This window comes from Hypanus sabinus, chromosome 10 (genome assembly GCF_030144855.1).
Source record: "Hypanus sabinus isolate sHypSab1 chromosome 10, sHypSab1.hap1, whole genome shotgun sequence".
In the NCBI taxonomy this organism is placed as follows: Eukaryota; Metazoa; Chordata; class Chondrichthyes; order Myliobatiformes; family Dasyatidae; genus Hypanus; species Hypanus sabinus.
Genome location: NC_082715.1, coordinates 39,545,376 through 39,565,770, shown reverse-complemented (window position 1 = coordinate 39,565,770; position 20,395 = coordinate 39,545,376). Strand labels below are relative to the sequence as shown.

The following is a 20,395-nucleotide window of genomic DNA, read 5'->3' as shown; positions in this document are numbered from 1 at the left end:
AATTGACTGCATCCTTCAACAACAAGAGGAGTAAAAATCTTTACCTTATATCTCCATTCAAATGTGCAATCTATAGCAATTTATAATATATATTATCTGCAGCAGGACAGTCAATATAACATTGAAATATACAGTTGCAACAGCATGAATTAATCAGTCTCTGGCCTGGTGGAAGAAGCTATCCTGAAGCTTGTCGATCCTGGTTTTATGCTGTAGTACTGTTTCCCAGATGGTAGCAGCTGGAACAGTTTGTGGTTGGGGTGACTCGGGAGCCCAATGACACCTTGGGCCTTTTTTTTAAAAACACATACCTGTCTTTGTAAATGTCCTGAAAAGTTCACATCTACAGATGCACTGGGCTACTCTGCACCACTCTCTGCAGTCCTGGAAGGTACAGTTCCCATATCAGGCAGAGATGCAGCCATAAAAGATGCTCTCAGTTGTGCCCCTATAGAAAATTCTTTGGATGTGAGGGCCCAAACCAAACTTCTTCAACTGCCTGAGGTGCTGTTGTGCCGTTGTACATACAGACCATGTGAGATTTTTGGTGATGCTTATGCCGAGGAACATAAAACTATTTACCCTCCAAACCCGAGATTCATGATGTCAATAGGGGCTAGCCTGTCTCCATTTCTCCTGTAGTCCACAACCAGCTCCTTTGTTTTTGCAACATCGAGGGAGAGGTTGTTTTCTTGACATCACTGTATCAGGGTGATGACTCCTTCTCTGTCGGCTGCCTCATTATGTTTGAGATTAGATCTATCAGTGTAGTGTCATTAGCAAATTTAAAATGGCAGATTGGAGTTGTGGATATACAGTCATGGATATACAGAGAGTAAAGGAGGGGGCTTAGTTGACAGCCCTGAGGGGCACCTGTGTTGAGGATCAGAGGGGCAAATGTGAGCGATCTGTCAGGAAGTCCAGGATCCAGCTACACAAAGCAGGGTGAAGGCCAAGGTCTCTGAGCTTCTTGTCGAGCCTGGAAGGAATTATGGTGTTGAATACTGAACAGTAGTTTAAGGATAGCATTCTCACATAAGCATCCTCCTTCTGCAGGTGCGTAAGGATGGTGTGTAGAGCTGTGGCTATTGCGTCATCTGTTGATCAGTTGTGTCGGAAGGCAAACTGTAGTGTGGGTGGTAGCATGCTGCAGATGTAGTGTGTGGAGTTCTGCTGGGTGCTCCAGTTTCCTCTCACAGTCCATATGTAATGGTTAGTAGGTAAATTGGTCATAGTAAATTGTCCTGTGCTTAGGCTAAGGTGAAATAGGTGGGTTGCTGGTCAGTGTGGCTTCTTGGGCTGGAAGGGCCTGTTCTGTGCTGTATCATTAAATAAACAAATAAACTGCTGCTCACTGGATACTTTTTGTTTTTCACAACTTTCTCTGTCAACTGTTGTGGGTGAAAATCCCAGGACATCAGTTTCAAACTAGCAAATCATTCCACAGTCAAACTCACTAAGGTCATATTTTCTCCCAATTCTGATGTTTGATCTGAACAACTGAACCTCTTGACAATGTCTGCAAGTTTTTGTGCACTAAACTGCTGCCACATGTTTGGCTGATCAGACATCACCTAGGGCATGCCCTTTTCTCACTGTTACGTTCAGGTAGGAGGTACAGAAGCCTGAAGACACACTCAGAGATTCAGAAACAGCTTCTTCCCCTCTGCCAACCGATTCCTAAATGGACATTGAAGCTTTGGACACTACCTCACTTTTTTAGTATACAGTATTTCTGTTTTTGCACATTTTAAAAAATCTATTCAATATACGTAATTGATTTACTTATTTATTATTGTTTTATTTCATTTATTATTGTTTTTTCTCTCTCTGCTAGATTATGTATTGTATTCAACTGCTGCTGTTAAGTTAACAAATTTTACGTCACATGCCAGTGATAATAAACCTGGTTCTGATTCTGCCGTCCTGACAGTTCTCTGTAGTATCTGTATGTTGTGGGAAGATGCTGCACTAAACCAGACAGTAATGGCTGATGTGAGAATGCTCTTTATAATGGCAGTGTAGAATTGTACCAGAGCCCAAGAAGAGCAAGTTGAGCTGCCTTAATGATTTTCATCCAGTAGCACTCACATCTATGGTGATGAGAGATTGGACATGACTAGAATCAACTTCTGCCTCAGCAAGGACCTGGACCCACTGCAAGTTGCCTATCACCATAATAGGTCTGCAGTGCATATGATCTCACTGGCTCTCCAACGGCCTTGGATCACCTAGAAAATGCAAATACCCATTTCAAGATGCTGTTTATTGTTCAGAATTTGACACCACCATTCCCACAATACTGATGAAAAAGGTCCAGAATCTGGGCCTTTGCACCTCCCTCAGAAGTGGATCCTCAACTTCCTAACCACAACACCACAAATCGGTGCAGATTGGAAGTAACATCTCCGCTTCACTGACAATCAATACTGTCAATATCAAGACTGAAGTCACCCACTTAACAAATCAGGAACAGCTTCTTCCCCTCTGCCATCCGATTTCTGAATGGTCACAGATCCCATGAACACCACCTCATTACTTTTTTTAAATTTGTCCTATTTTTTGCATTACTTATTTAATTTGACTAATATACAATATATACTTACTGTAATTCAGTTTCCCTTTACCTCTCTTTATTATGTATTGCATTGTACTGCTGTTAACAAATTTCGTGATATATGCCAATGATATTAAATCTGATTCTGATTTTACCAACTGCCAGCATTTTTGTTAAAGGAGATCTGGTTCTACCCCACTCGAAATCCTGTGAAATAATGATGCTCAGCAAACTGAATGTTGAATCAGTGCTAACTGTAGAGTTGTTGATGATGAGTGAGTGGTAAATTATACATAAATTACATGAAAACTACTGGATGCTTTAAGTATTCTTCATGAAGGAGACCAAAGTAAGAAAAGGTTGATATTAAAGGAGAGAAATTTGAAATACCACTGGCTTAGGGTCACTGATTGTTCCCCCATGGTGGGGGAGGAGGAAGGGAGGGAAGGGAAGTTTGCCTGAAATTCAATGAATACTGAGTATATCTTAACACCTTCAATTCTAGTTTCCATTGCTCATGAATATTAGTTGAAGACTGAAGATTTTTCAAAATCCCACGCTGTTTGTCCTGTTGTACGCTGCTGGCAACTTTGCCATTAACAACAATTTACAGCCAATGTCTGTTGAGTACCCCAGCCATCCTGGTGAATGATACTGTACATACATCACTGTCTTCGTCAGGGTGGCACTTCAAACTCCCTGCTTACACTTGGCCGTCAACCAAATATCAGCACTATTTATAGCAAGTGAGAGGTTTCAGAAAAAAAAAATTAGAAATACAAAACAGCACTAGAAGTTTACAAAATAAAACTCCAAAGCACAAAATACAAGAAGTAGTTTGAAAAGTACCTAATCAGAATTTCTCATCTCTTTTAAGTCCCTCATAAGACTTAATTAGTTCATGCTCATCAAATCTTCAGCACCAGTGAGATATGGCTTGCTCAGCTAACACATCCTGTAATAAGTGGTTTTAACAATAAACCATGAAGATTTTATAAAACTGTACAGTTACAATATTGTTATTTGGAGTTAATTAAGAAGAACATTACTTAATATTAGCTCTCTTAAATTTAGTTCCTTTTCCTTCCTTTGTATTTTTCTGGTTTCTTTTTCAGTACACCAGCAAACCTCACACGAAACAGCAGATACCCAGCAACCAAATCCAGAACTGTGGAAGCTCGTTTAACATCTAGACAGAAGAAGAGGAAGTGACAGTAACGTAACAGAGGATGCTGAAGTGATGCATCATTTTGGTAAGTAAAGAAGTCGTGGTGGAAGGAGAATGGAGTGAAGATGGATAGGAATGGGAGTCAGGTAGTGAATCAGGTTCAGGGCAGGTTAAGAGGGGCAAGAAGGGAAATGCAATATAGGTTGGATTTTCTTTCACAGGCAGTGGGAGCAAGTGACAAGAAACAACTCCATGGGAGAGGGAGGGTTAAAAAAATGCAACTCCCTTTTTGGCAGAGCCAAGAGTTGAAATACACCTTGATAAGGATTATTAGTTTGTGCTCCATGAATTGGGGGAGGCCATAAAACGCACAGAAAGTTGCTTCTTATTGGATGGAAATTGAATTGCATTGCAGTCTTACAAGAAAGGAGTGAAGGAATAGCAACAGCAGGTTTAGTGAGAGCCTACTTTACCTCCCCTGGTATTAGGCATTTCATCCAGAAATGGAGGGCAAAGGGGAAAGCATAGATTATGTTTGATGGCAACTACAGGGGTGCAGAGTCCCCAAAATCTTTGATCTATGGGTATTGCTCATAGACCACTGGTCTTGTCATAACATGCAGCAAGTACCTTCAACAAAATGTTCTGTGGAGAATAACACCAGATGAAGCCAGATAGACATAAAAGATCATACTTCTATAGATCTAGATTTTATAATGACTAACTATAGCAGTAAGGAATCTCCGCCATTAGATTTCTAAGTGGTCAATGAACAAGACCTCACTGTTGCTTTTCTTTTGCCCGTTTTGTTTGTAATTCATCGTGATTTTATGTTTTTGCAACTGTAGTGCTGGCACAAAACAACAAACTTCACATCAGTGATTCTGATCCAGTTCAGTTCAGATTACAGATGGATAATGAACCGTGTGAATGGGAGAAGACTGTTAATAGCTTTGACTCTTCAATAACCTGTTTCGTGCTGCCTTGTGATTTAATAGCTCTGGCCGGATCGCTCACAAACATTAATCAGTTCAAGACTGTGCATTTGCAACATGGATGCTGCCTGTACTGCTGGGAATTTCACCATCTGGTGCTCTCACTTTGTTTTTTTTTGTTTCAGCTTTACTATTCTGTTGCCATTCTCGCCTTAATGTTAACTCAGCTGAAGTGGCTATGAGCTGATGAAAGCAATGCTGCTTGGTGACCCTGAGTGGAAAAAGCAGCTGTGTAACCCGCCATTGTCCCACATGCAGCTGCTGCCAGCACACTATTACATCAGCCTCCCCGTTCAAAAAAAAGTCATTCTTACAAGGTACCTTACAAACAAAGCACCCCTCAAACCACAGCGACAGAATCCAAGAACAGTTTCTGTAGTTGATATTAAAACTACATCTCCCACAGCAGAGAAAAACAGATGTACAATTTGAGTACATAAAGCAGTATGATTACTTATGAGAGCACAGAAGAACCACAAATACATTTACCTGGATGGTTCTCTTGGTTGCATCGGAAGCTGAAAAACCGATTAACCTCCAAACTGGCATTTAAAACAAAATTTCACAACTGCAACATCTTGGCAGTTTCAAATCGATTACTTCTATCTCTCCAATGTTCCGAAAGGCAGTTTGGCAACAGCTTACTACTCACTACAGTAAGCCGTGCTAAAACAGAGCAGTTCAGCTCAACAAATACCGAGCACAAGCATTTCCAAACAAACATAGGTACAGCTGTGAGAATATCATGTAGGGAATGAAAATGAAACAGTAAATATGCACACCAAACAATAACTAAAAAGAAAACATATACTTACACCACAATTTTGCACTTAATCATTCATAGACTTATAGTGCTACTAGACAGTGCTCAGAAAAGAAACTTCATTGATATTGTTGTTCAGTGAAATTCTCTTGAGCTATAACTGAGACGGAAGCAGTCAATATGAGAAATGCCACAAAATACATTAAGAATTACATGTCTATTCCTAACAGGAAAAAACATTTCTGATTTTCAAAGAACCTACCTCAGATTTCCAGGTTAAAAATACATAGGCCAACATTTAAAACCTGGAATATTACAAGCTACCAGTTGTAATGGCTTCACGTAGAAAAAGAAACATTAAGGTGTTAACTGACAATTTTGCTACTGCAGATTCAATTCAAGAAAGTCAAATGTGTGTCTAGACTTGTTTGAAGAGCCAGTAACCACACAGCCGAGTAGTCATTTTCTTGGCAACATGCACAATTCTCATTCTCACACACACACACCCAACCAAGCCTAAAGGAAAAGCTCAAAAATTCTTTGATGCACTCATAATCCCCTCAGGAGCAACAGCATGAAGATTCACTTATGTAATTTATTTCGTCAAATCAACTTAATATAGTCAATAGACGTTGCTTCCACACCCATATTAGGTAAACTTGCCAATTACATCAAATGCTGATTTAATTGCCCATGGATGGGAGTCTCAAACATAATCCTCGTTATTACACTATTTACCACAACCTGAACTCTGCATCTGCTATGTACATTAGTTTTGAACCCTATTTAATTCCACACTATTTTCTCCAAATGTCATAAACGTTTCTAAAACAGAAACACTAGTACATTAAAATTGCTACATTCCACTAAAGAGCTGATTTCTCAGAGAAGGCTTCATTTGAGTTTTAAAGTTTCTTAGACTTCGTCCAGTAACGACATTCAGCAGTATTTCAAAAAAAATCTAAAACACTGCTAACTTTCTCCAGTGCACCCATGCTTCCTATCCAAAATGTAAACACAACAAAATATGGATTCTTTCTCATTCCAATTCCCATGAAGAACAAGGACAGACATGAGAAGACAGGGAATGTCTTTGTAGCACTTCACTTGAAAATTTAAATTAAATCTAACTCATTATACCTATTTATTAACTGCAGTGGCAATTGAGGTAGAGTGAGGTAGAAGTACTGCAGAAAACTGCCATGTAGAATGATTTTTAGTTGGAACGCTTATTGGATTTCTGAATTCTGAATTCTGAATTCTGTTAAAACATTTCCCCAGCTTTCAATTTATTTCTCCTGCCCAACATTAAGGCTCCAGTTAGAATATGGTAATTATATAAATATTCAATTAGATGATAGCATCAATTATAATTTATATATTTGAATGAACTGTTAGGTCTGCTTCTGTCTCCTCCCACAATTTCATTTCATCTTTCCCATATTATCCTGCCTGAAATATACGGGCACTCTATCAACTGCAAAGGAATAAATTCATTCGTGGCCTGCAATTAATGACCCCTTCCTTTTTTCTCGTAACAAGTTTCCGATAATAGATTGAGAAACAAATATTGCTGTGAATCGCTACCCCACTTGTGTCCATCATCTGGGTTTTAATAATAGTAAAATTGTCAGCTCAACACTAAAATCTCTGATGTTTGCACAGACACACAGGGAAACAACCAAATCAGCAAGCTGTGATACCCTGGGTCTCGCACTGTGTCTGGCGCTCCTAAAAGCAACACACAAGTACAGGCAGTCCCCGGTTTACGTACGAGTTCCGTTCCTGAGTCCGTCTTTAAGTTGGATTTGTATGCAAGTTGGAACAAGTACATCCGGTATTATTTAGCGTCAATTTGTCTTAGTATATAGTATATATTTTACCTTTCTATGCATATAAAACACTTAAGAAACGTATGTATTCCAATAATTAAACCACTGCGTTGCTTAGTAATAATTGTAGCTTTCATCGGGGCAGGACCTTCCACATGCTCCATTATTCTCACTTTGTGTGTTATCCTTTAAAATTGTTCCGATCATTGACCAACTGTAGCCAAACTCTTTTCCAATGACCGATGGCGTTTCACCTCTTTCCAAATGCTTTATTGTTTCTACTTTACTTTCAATCGTGATCACTTCCCGTCAATGGAACAGAAACACTGCGGGCGACGGGTCCCAAGGTCCACTGGGTCCTAAGGACCACTGCACTGAGCCAGGCTAAATGGGACAAGTGGGGGTTGTGCTGCGTTTAGGTATTTGATTCTCCAGAATATTCCGTGTGGGAATTTAAACTGGAGGTGGCAGTGTTTTTTTTCACGAGGTTGAGTTGCGAGCTCGACATCAACCCGGCACGGGAGCGATCTGTCACTGGATCGAACTCGGAAACCTCCATTCTTGAGCCCGGCACTGATCTCATTGCACCACCAGCCGACTGGAATGGGGGGGGGGAGGGGTGGCGGGGTCAGGATGAATCTTACTAAGAAAAATTTAAGCCAAATACAAAGTTAAACACTCAACACAGTGTCAACTGCAACGACTTAAAATAGCAGATGGCATTCTCCTTCCTCTGTTCATAAGTACGAGTTGTCCGTAAGTCAGACGTTTGTAACTCGGGGACTACCTACAATTCATCCTTTCCATAAAACCACTAAACATTGATTGACTTGTCAAATGAGTAACCAAATTTACGAACGCACACTCATTCATAACTGCATTTGACTGATCTTTATATACAGGGTTTAATATTGTTGCAATATTTCACTGATTTTAAAATATTGATTTCACTGTTTTGACAAGATGGCATCAGCTACCAATGGAGATGTCCTACAGACAGTTCACAAAACAACTACTTCTTTTAAGTACACTTCTATACTAAACGGCATGTGATTGGAGCATGAAATTTACATTGAGAGATGTGTTTCTGGGCTGACTGAGCAACCTGGTGCCTTTGCTGTCTCCAGGAGAATTCAGCGAGCTTGAGAAGAGTGAGCGGCTGAAGGTGGAGCATGAATCCATGCTTACTCCTTGCCGATTGAAGCATCACAGCAAGGTTGAAGTCAACAAGGACAAGAGCTGAAGGTTCTGTGCCATCTGCCTGTGTTTGACCAGTCCCCATCGCCCCCTCTTTTGCTGCTGCCAGAGGAAGGTGCAGGAGTTTTCCTCACACTGCAAGGTTTGATCAGCACAGCTTCTGGTTCTGGACTCATTTTGAAGGACTCTGCGGTTCATGCTACATGTGTTTCTAGTTTCTCTTTTTACTATTTTTGCACAATTTAATCAGAGTGCTTCAGCCTGCAGTCAACTAACAAGACAGCGCTAAACTGAACAGAACACTCCTAGACTGTTGTGGACTCAACAGTTTGATCTTTAATATTCTGCGTGTTATTCCTTCTCCTTTTTGTCATTTGCATGATTTGTTCTTTCTTTCACCCCACACGTGGGTGTTGATGTTTTCTTTGAATGGGTTCCACGGTGTTTCTTTGTTTCGTGGCTGACTGTGGGAGGACGAATCTCAGAGCTGTATTCTGGTTTCATAGTTTGATGATAAATGTACTTTGACTTTACACTGTCATGCAGTTTTTAATAAGAAAATCAGCTGGTATGTTGTTCCAAGTATCTTGGAGAACTAACCCACAATTCCTCTGCAGATTGTCTGACTTGCTTCTGTCTCTCCGGGTAATCTCAGACAGCCTCAATGATGTTGAGCTCAGGGCTCTGTGGAGGCCACACCATCTGAAACTATATTAAAAAAATCTAGGGTGTCTCAGACTTTTGTTCAGTACTGTATATACTTTAATAATAAATGTACTTTGAATTTTGAAAATAAGAAAATTCTAAATAACTTGGTATATGATTTTTCACTATTATTATTCAAGCATGCTCCGTTTCAATTTCTATTTCAAATTGCATCTTCTTCCTTCCTGGTTGGCTGTCCTTTTAAAAGTTTTCACGCTGATTGGAGTCGATGACATCACCCTTTTCTGAAAATTCCTGGCATCAGGTCCTCGACAACCACTCCTGTCACAAAGCAATGCAGCGCTTTGTGGAGAACAACAGGGAACTCGGTATCTTTCAGAACACACAGAGTAACAGCAGGATGAGTTCATTTGGTCCTTCAAGCCCACTCAACTTTGAATTAGATCATGGCTCATCCGACTGACACTTTCATGCTATCTTCAAGCACTGCCTCTGAATCTCCTAATTCCTTTAATATCCTAAAATCTGTTTATCTCTCTTTTGATCACAGTTAATGACAAAACCTCCACAGCCTTCCCGGGTAGAAAACTCCAGAGATTCCTTGTTCCATCTTCGGTAGTGATGGAATTTATCCTCCCCTTGATCCAGAATGGTTTAGGCTTTATTCTGAAATCATGACAATTGGCTTCAGTTTAAAAATCAAAATTTGTCGATGCTGTAAATCTGAAATGCAAACAGAAAACGCTGAAAGCATTTACCTAGTGTTTCACGCATGTCCCCTTTTTTATTCCTGGTCCCAAACTCTTTCATTCTGGGGAAGTATCATTTGCATCTATCCAATCAGTTATGCCCTGTAAGTATTCTGTTCATTTCAATGAACTCTCATTCGTTCTCTAAATTATGGAGAATACAGTCGTATTTACCTGATTGGGGTGGTAGGACGGCGTAGTGACTCTCACAGCGACCCGGGTTCAATTCCCAACGCTGCCTGTAAGGAGTTTGTACGTTCTCCCCGTGACTGGGGTTTCCTCTCAGTGCTCTAGTTTCCTCCCACAGTCCAAAGATGTACCAGACTGTAGGTTAATTGGTCATTGTAAATTGTCTTGTGAGTAGGCTGTTGTTAAATCAGGGGACTGCTGGGTGGCAGGGCTTGAAGGGTCAGAAGGGCCCGTTCCACGCTGTATCTCAATAAATAAAATCTCGGCTCGCTCAGCAAACCCACCATCCCTGAAGTCAACTTTGTGAATCTTTGCTGCATTCCCTCTAAGGCCAATATATCCTTCTTTAGAAAGGGAAACCAAAGCTCCACAGATTGCTCCACATATACCATCACAAAGGTTCTATTGTTAGAGCAATAAATTCTTACTCATGCTCTCAAACCCTCTCATAACAAAGGCATTCTACCTTTCTAATCTCTTGCTGCATTTCTGTTTCATCTCTCAGTGACAACCTCTTCAAAACGTTAACATTATGCACTCACTCACTATTTAAAAATGTCCACTTTCCAGAAACTCCAGGCCCCTGTTAAGAAGTCATATATTTCAGTTCTTCACTGTGGCTGCTGCAATTTATTCATCAAAAACCTTGCCAGTGTTAATCAGCAGTCGAGAGTCAAAAATAAAGGGTTCATTGAGATACTAAAGGAGGATTCCTGACCTCTGGCAAAATACATACAGCACCCTCAAGTCAGATGCAAGAACCTTTCACCCTGCAGGAGTTGCAAAATATGTTTGATTTAGTAAAACCATGCTGCGCCGACTACCATCTGCAGCTGGCTGCAAGACATTGTGAAAATTCGTTGGAGCAGTACTTTTTATTAATTCTCACTGGAGGGCTTGGAGAAAAGAAATGCAGTTTGAAGCATTTTAACCACTAAGTTCACATTTTGCAACATCATAGAGGGAAGTTAGACAAATAATCGCTCTGAATAGAGCCAAACACGTAATTAGTTTCTCTAGAACTGATTAAGCTGTTCTCTTTAATAAAAGACTAAACTCTCATAGGTATAATCTAATATCAAAGCAGGCATGAAAGAATGCATCCTCAAAAAGGACCATGCTGCTTATGATCCAACCTTGTCTAAACTTCCAACTTTTACCACCATGAAACATGAGTGACCTCTGCTACCTACATCATTTTCCCAAAGAAAACAGTGCTCATAAATGAATTTTACTGCATTTTATTTGTACCTCCACAAGGAAAGATAACTCAGAATATAACCATGGTCCTATTCAGCAATTCATAAATATCCATTGCCCATGTTAGCTGCTCCTACTCACAGGCAGGCCACAGCAACTGAACCTCACACTTACTGTGTAGATCCCACATCTCTAATACTTCAGGGTTCACCAGCATTCTTGACACTAAACCACTCACTCATTCCATCCAAGTAACAGGACAGTACAATATAAACCCCACTGGAACTGTGACTACTTTTCAAATGCAAGCCTTAGTAACACAAAATTAATCGAGCTATAATCTATGTTTTGCATGTTTACTGCTGGAAATCTTTAATATGATAATTGACAGTGAACAAAAATTGTGAGGAAGGAGAACATAAAGACAGTTTTGTCAAAGATGAACATGAGTTCATACATAAATGACAAATGCAAGACCATGCTCAGTAACAAATAGTTTTATCTCACTCTCTCCAACATAAGCTCCATCAAGTGCATTGCCAATAAATTTGTTTGTCATGTGACACCGATTAAAATAACAGCCTAAATTTCTTTCTTTGACACCTCGACTCTTGCTTTCTATAAATCCCAACACCATTTCAAGATATCCACTTTAGACTTATTTCCAAAGAACCAAAGCCTCTTAACACTTGATGCAGACATTTTGTATATTGTGTACAGTTGGTAAATCCATTAATTCTGATAATCACTGACTGTGCTGTAATTTTATAAATATTATAATGTGTGAATAAATCTTGTGCATCTTGCATACAGTATTATGAAAGAATAAGAGCAAACAGCTATATGTGTGTAATGATTGCAGGAGACAGGCAATTCACTGGTTATGGTTTGAGAGGAAATGGCTAGCACGGGAGGGCAAAGTTTTAAAGTGCTTGGAAGTAGGTACAGAGGAAATGTCAGGGGTAAGTTTCTTTTTTTTAATGCAGAAAGTAGTGAGTGCGTGGAATGGGCTGCCGGCGACGGTGGTGGAGTTGGATACGATAGGGTCTTTTAAGAGACTCCTGGATCGGTACATGGAGCTTAGAAAAACACAGGTCTATCGGTAATTTGTGAACTAAATACATGTTCGGCTCAGCATTGTAGGCTGAAGGGCCTGTATTGTGCTTTAGGTTTTCTATGTTTCTATGAAAAGATGAAATCTAGCATAGCCAACTCTCCTCAACCAGTGTGAATAACAATGTCCTATTTCTCCAACCAGCCATTTCAAAAATAGGAGGCATAGATTTGAAGTTACAGCAGACATCACAGGAGAGAGGAGGAATGATTTAAACCCAGGGTAATAGAGTCTGGATACACTGTCTGAAAGGAAGGTAGAGGGAGAAATTCATATCACATTTAAAACATACCTGAAGTCATGATCTGCAGCATTTTGGATCAAGTGTTGCAAAGTGGTATCAGTGTGTACTTTGCTGGTTAGTGGCACCAATACACTGGGACTTTGAGTATTCTTTTCCAATTCTTCTTCAAATGTATCCTGCATGATTTCCCAACATTTTCATCAATTCTGAAAGTACTTCTCTTTACTTTTTTTTAAAGATCTTAAAGTATGAAATCTGTTGGTTTCCCATCTATTGATTTTTAAAATCAGAAGAATGTGAGAAATCTGAGCAGGAAGCCAATTGGTCCCTTATGTCTGCTTTACCAGTTAGTAAGGTTGTGCCTGACCTTTGCCCTTGACGTTATTTGTAGATTAAACCCCCTACTCGATTCCCTTAACATGATTAGTCAGTAACTGAGCCTCAACAGCAAATTTCAAACATTTTCCATTCTCCAAGTCAAGAAATTTCTTCCCCTCTCAGTCCTGAATGGCCAGCCATTTATTCTGAGAACACGTCCCTCCTTTGGACACCCTGAGGGAATCATCATGGTCATGTCATCCTATGTTATCTCTTCAAGGTCCAATCTCCTCTATCCATAAATCAAACTGATGCATTCCCTCCATTGGAAGTATTTTCTTCCTTGGGTATATCCCAAATGTGGTACTACTGAAGCTCTAAATCATAAGGGTAAGAATCTTACAATGAAAGAAGACGTCTCATTTGCCTTCCTAATCTAGCATATTAACTATTGGTGATTTGTCTACAAGGCCACCCAAGTTTTATTTTAGACATTGGCACCTTTCCAACTTTTACCCTTTATAAAATACACTGCCTTCCTATTTCTTCACAAAGTGGCTGGTTACATTTTTCCACATTACGTTCCACCTACATGTCACTTTCCCATTCAGTTCCCCGGCATGCAAGTCTCTGTCATCTAGCACTCAGATCCAAATTTGGGATTATTACATTTGATCCAATCATCTAAATAATTTATGAGGATTATGGACTGATTTTTCACCTACTCCCCCTAATCGTTTGGGTTTCCACAGGTGCACTAGTTTTCTCACACATCCCAAAGACGTGTTACTTAGAAAGTTAATTGGCTATTCAAAGTTTTCCATTATGTAGCTGGGAGATAGGATAATCAAAGAAGTTGAAAGATGTGAAGTGAAAACAGTAGCCAGGGAAATAAGTGGGTTATGGGATTTAGAGCCAACAGACCATATGGACTGAATAGCTCTTTCTATATGATAAGAAAATAGGAAAATGTACAAAAACATGAAAAAAACATGTTATGGCAGTGTGAGAACTTGAATACAGCAGTCAAAAAAATCTAGATATGTGAACTTCACCATCTGCTATGATAATCAGATGCCAATAGATCATTATAAAAACACAGCAACCTATTCATCTTTACCCAAATGTTCAGGCACACAGATTAGAAAATTCACATCGGTTGAGATAAACTTTGTTCAATCGTTCTGAGTGTCACTTTATGGAACATCATTATATTCAGTTAAAATAACAGTTTCAGTTCTTTCACAAACACCAATCTGCAGTGCCAAATGAAGTTGTCCAGAGGGAACTTTGGAGAGGAGGAGAAAAGAGTGCAAGCTCAGAGGAGTGAGGAGGAAATATTTTAAAATACGAAAGCAGAAGTGGAAGAGACAGAAGGGTAAGGACAAGATAGTCAGAAGATGTGAACCACAGAAGGCATCAATGAAGGCACAAAACTGAACCACAGGGAAAAAGGATAGGAGCAAAGTTACAAGTTAAAAGGTTTGTGAAGATGTGTGAAGGACTGCATCTGAAGGACTGCATCTTCAAGTTCATCCTCAAAAATGCAGGGTGGAAGTGAAGCCTGGTAATGCAAGTGTGGGGTTTTTTAAATAGATAAAAAATTGAGTAATGGAATTTAATGATGGACAGACACAAAAATCAAAATTAGTATGATAAAATACCCAAAAATATTTAATTGCCTTGAAGTCACAAAAAGCTACTATCTATTTCAAGACTCTGTTACAGACAATGCAAAGTGGTGGTTTTGCTGACAATGTGGGGAAAAGGAATCAGCTGAGAATTGAACACAATTTCAAAGACAAATGACACCAAGGAAAACTTCAAATTAAGAACAAGAGCAGAACCATTAAAGCTGACAAAAGCCAAAAGGAATTGCTACAATTTTGGCTCCATGTAGATAAGGGAGATTTGCTCTTCTAACTGGGCCAATTAAATAAAGTCACTGGTATGCACAGAGGTGGAGACAAGACATGGATAATCAATATCTTGCTTCCAGATGACATCGCTGAAGAGAACTCATAGACAACAAAGAGAACAGCACTAACTATAATGTTCTGAAATCTCTGCTTAGTTACCTTTACTGTACATAATTTGACAAACTTTTACATTTATACCAAAGCACTGTGCTATGGACAGAGGAAAAAGTTGGTTTCAAAGTTCTAAACAGGAGAAAAACAGAGGAGATGTCTCCATATTCTTGAGTAAACACCATTTTGTGGACGTGTGTACTTGGCTTGTAGCTCAATTGTCTTTCTGTTATCAGTGTGACCACAAGACATAGGAACAGAAGTAGGCTATTTGGACCATTGGCTCTGCTCTGCCACTTCACCATGGCTGATCCATTTTCCATCTCAGCCCTAATCTCAAGATCCTATCAACCTCTGCCTTAAATACACCCAGTGGCATGGCCTCCACAGCCAACTGTGGCAACATATTCACCACTGTCTGGCTAAAAAAATACTTCCCCATCTTTGTTCTAAAAGGACACTCCTCTATTCTGAGGCTGTGGTCTTAGACTCACCCGCCATAAGAAACATCCTCTCCACGTCAGCTCTATTGAGGCCTTTCAACATTTGATGCATTTCAATGAGGTCACCCCTCATTCTTCTGAATTCCAGCAAGTAGAGGCTCAGAGCCATCTAACGCTCTTCATATGACAAGTCATTCAATCCTGGAATCATTATCATGAACCTCTTTTTAACCCTCTCCAGTTTCAGCACATCCTTTCTAATGGGCCCAGAACTGCTCACAATATTCCAAGTGAGGCCTCACCAGTGCCTAATAAAACCTCAACACTATATCCATGCTGTCTTCTCACCCTTATTCTGGTTTGTGGAGGTAACTGTGTGCAAAAAGAATGTAAAAGCACTTACCTGATCTCCTTCAATCCTTCACGCTGAATGACTTGTAGGATCTCCTTGTGGCTCATTGGTGTGTTTCGGTACTTCTCCAGTACCTGATAAAGATGTACAGCAATGTCAGCTTCATATGTGCATTCCCGCGTGGTAACCGCACTTATGAGGAGCATCCAGTATACATCTAATAATCCAAAGATTAACTTAGAAAAATTATGTTCCAGTTACAGTGGTATTTTATTAAACATAGCATTTTCAAACAACATAATATCAAATTATGGTGTTCAATGAATAGACAATCACCTTGCAATTGTGATATTTTGCAGAATATATACGTTTTAAACCACTGGTTCCCAAGGTTGGTGAAATTACACCCCCCCCCCCCCAGGGTGCTGAGAGTTTCTAAAGGGGTGATTGATAGCGGGGGGGGGGGACAGCTAGGGATTACAGGCTTAATTTAAGAAATGAAACACTATTATAAGCATTTGATCAGCAGTGCCATATAATTGATTGCAGTGATCACATAATCACCCTATCTCTTTCAGGGACGTTAAACACTTCAAAACATGTTTGCCAGCACTTCACAATAAAACAGTGATGGTTTGTGTGCTTTCACTGCTCATTGTTAAATCTGGAAAACCCCATACAATTGGAGAAGAATTGTCTCTGGCAGCAGGAAGGGAGGTTCGAAGTTTGGTTTTGAATAAGTCTCCAGACCAAATAATCAAAAGTAATTGCATTCAGCGACAACTCTGTTCAAAAATGAACAGATTAAATGTCTGAGAATGTGGAAGATATATTGTGCAACAGTTTGAGCAACAGAATTTGCTCTGCAGTTGAATGAGTCAACTTTGCCAGGCAACAAACCTTTGCTTCTTGGTTGTGTTTGCTTCATAAAAGATGGAAGCATGGTTCTGGAGTTGATATTTACAAGGGGACTGGAAACAGAGTGGGAGTTTAATATCTCAGGTTGTCGGGCAATTTTTCAAAGAAAAGGAGATACTGCTGACCAACATTCTTGGTTGTACAACAGATGGGGCACCATCAGACAGGACATCACCATGGGGTTATTACTTTCTTGAAAAAAGCTGTACCTAACATATTTATCATTTACTGTGTTATTCACAGACATTATCTTGTCGCAACAATCTAAGTGATCAGCTATACAAATCAATACTCTTATCACGGGGTAAATAAAATCAAGTTCCACGCTCTCATTCTCTACTACTTTGAGAGCTTTGTATTTAGAATGATGCACAGTATGAACACTTGCTTTTGCACACAGAAGACAGATGGCCTTCAAAAAGGAAAATGCCCGAGACACTTTTATGCACTTTTTGAAACTGTGATCATCTCGAGAATATTAAACATAACATTAGTTATTTGTCAGACTTATTCACTAAATTTTAATGAAATTGATATTCAATTGCAAGAAAATGATGTGAATCTTATCAAAGTCAAATCAGTCGTCTCCACATTTCTGACCAAGTTAACCCTATTTAAGAGCAACATCGGCTGTCACGACCTTTTCAATTCCCATCCTTTTGGAGTTGGAAGAGAAAGAAAGAATACCAGATGATATTCAAGTACACTGTGCCCGAGTGTGTGAGCTGCATAAAGACATCCCAAGGAGACTTCAGGATCTTCTCTCGATTCAAATTCCAGACTGAGTTATAAAATCCATTCCTGAACATTTGTAAATGAAGTAACAGGACAGATAGAGTACGGTTTCAGTGCAGTCACCCAACTTCTTTTAAAGCAACAAAACAGACTGCAAATTACTGAACGTGGGAACCTGAGAATTCTTCTGAGTAAAATTCAGCCTGACATTGAGAAGCTGATATCACTGCACCAAGCCCATTCATCTTATTGAAAGGAGAAAAATTTATAAAGTATTAACAGTTGGACTGCTAATGTACACTCCAAAATTGTTGATGAAAATTGTTTTTACTGTAATTTAAATAATTTTATATGTCGCTTTAAATAATTTTAGCAATTATTTGTCTCTGCTTTGAATTTGTAGTTCCTATTTTCTTTCACTGTGCATCATAAATCAAAATTCTTTATAGTTTGTAATGGCCAGAAAGGGAGAGGGGGCAGTGGGGATGTGGTCTGGAGCCAAGGGACAGTAACCCAAAGGTTTTGGAACCACTGTTTTAAACTGTTCCATATTAAAACTGTTGTTCAGTGATGAAAACTGTCTTCCAAAAAATTAAGCAGCAGTAATTCCAGGCTTTATATACTTATCAAAAAATTCCTCTTCTCATTAATATGTTGATTACAAAATGCTCAATGGCTCTCCTAGTTAAATACATTATGACTTGTTTGGTTTCAGTACAAGATCAAAGAGGAAGCAGCTGTGAACACTTAGATAATTTAACTCACCAGGACTATTATAATGTTAATTGCCTACCATTGGAGCTACCTTCCTTATTCTTTGAGGGAATTTCACATTCCATGGAGATACAAGATTTGCTTTCACATGAAAAAATCTGGTAGTTCATCTTGAAAATTAACTACATAACCTGCAGAATGCCAATTTTCATATTCCGAATGTGGAATCCAATAGCACACGTCTACAATCTTCACCTAATACATCACACGTGCCTTGCCCTCATACCAGCACTCTGTATTTCTAATGAATGAGCATGTTTGTGAGTTATAGCAGAAAGACATTTACATAAGACTCAGAAAAGCCAAACTGCGAGGGGGAAAGAATGTTGCTCAGCTAATGCATTTTTCTGATTTTGCTGTTCCCTGTTCTTAGTTCATTCTTCTGCACCACATCTGTTCCCAGGATGAGGCTTTCCTTTCCAGGACATCAAAGAAGTCCTCCCTCTTCAAACAGTCCTTCCAGGTGAGGCAACACTTCACCTGCAACTCTGCTGGGGTCATCTGTTGTGTCCAGTGCTCCCAACACGGCCTCCTCTACATTGGTGAGACCCATCGGAAATTGGGGTATCACTTCACCAAGCACATCCACTTCATTCGCCAAAAGTGGAACATCCAGAGGCCCAAGATTTTAATTTCAATTGCCATTCCTGTTCTGACACGTTGGTCCACGGCCACCTCATGTGCCATGATGAGGCGATCCTCACAGTGGAGGAGCAACACCTTATATTCCGTCTGGGTAGCCTCCAACCCGATGTCATGAATATCAATTTCTCCTTCTGGTGAAAAAAAATGTACCTCTCACTCCCCTCTTCCTCTACTCCCAACTCTGGCCTCTTACCTCTTCTCACCTGCCATCACCTCACCCCGGGTTCCCTCCTCCTATGGTACACTCTCCTCTCCTATCAGATTCCTTCATCTCCAACCCTTTATCTTTCTCACTATTGTTCTTCCCCTCCCACTTGTTTTTATTCTGGCATCTTCCCACTTCCTCTCCAGTCCTGAAGAAGGGTCTCAGCCTCAAACATCGACTGTTCGTTTATTTCCATAGATGCTGCTCGACCTGTTGAATTCTTCCGGCATTTTATGTATGTTGCTTTGGATTTTCAGCATCTGCAGAATTTCTTGTATTTGTAAGGATGTTTCCTACTTAAGTCTTTTTTTAGGCCTGTGAATTGAATTTTAACATTCCTGTGGCGGGCCATTTCCCATGATTGAAACATCACACCGAAATATGGACTGGCCTCATTTATGAAGACAATGCAATTCTGAAAGATAAATGAAATACATCTTGGCTTTCAGTTCAAGGCAGTGATTCATGTGGCAGATTGTAGATGCAAGTCAGGGCCTGGCCATGAAGTGGGGAACAAAAGACCAGGTTTAGTGAGCTAAGAACAACAGAGACATAACATATAAAATATTAAAATGGTAGTGACAAATTCATGCAATGGTAAAGGAAGAAAAAACAAATCTTTGGGACAGAATAACCAAAGAAATATATCCATCTGATAGTAAAGAACAGGGTTGAAAAAAATGAGGTCTCATGTATTTTCTTACATGAAATTACAGAATGAAAGTGATCAGCATAAATGCCTAAAGATAGCAATTTCCTCAGCTGCTCCACCACTTGAATGAAATCCACATTGTACAAGGATGTTGAACAAACAAAACTCTGCATTTACTGTAGTAATGACAGTCAAGCTTGTGTAAGACCATACTGTCTGAAAATTATTTTACTGCAAGTAGTGATATAGACAACAAACTAAAATCTCATTTTGTGCCAGAAATCCAACATAATTTCAGGAAAAAAGATATTACTTCCAATCAGTCAATAGGATTCAACTTCCATCACTTTACTCAGTAAAATATTTCAACTATTGGCAATTTTCAGAACATTACTTAATTTCTAAATGACGGTCACAAGCGTCATTTGAAGAGCCTTTCTTAACTACAGGTTGAGCACCCCTATCCGAACATCCAAATTCCCAAAAACTCCAAAATCCAAATTTTTTTTGAGTGCTGACATGACATCACAAATTGAAAATTCCACAAGATGCTGGGAAGGTTTCCAGGTGATGTGCATGTCCCTGCATAGTACGGACAGCTCTGAGAAGTGGCCTCACAAATGTGAAAGGAAAATAGAAAAACTGCATA

General features: G+C 39.5%; 1 protein-coding gene across 5 annotated transcripts in view; it reads right to left on the bottom strand.

The window, feature by feature from the left end:
- asxl2 (ASXL transcriptional regulator 2) overlaps nt 1-20,395 on the bottom strand; it is a 192,308-nt gene that overhangs the window by 113,198 nt on the left and 58,715 nt on the right. For 2 of the 5 annotated variants that reach the window (XM_059981713.1, XM_059981714.1), the window contains one exon: nt 15,869-15,951. The exons of 1 other annotated variant lie outside the window; for it this stretch is intronic. In XM_059981713.1, the coding sequence (XP_059837696.1) occupies nt 15,869-15,951 (83 nt within the window). Of the gene's footprint in view, nt 1-15,868; nt 16,035-20,395 lie in introns of those variants that run through there. 2 more of the 5 variants (XM_059981712.1, XM_059981716.1) reach the window with 2 other exon arrangements.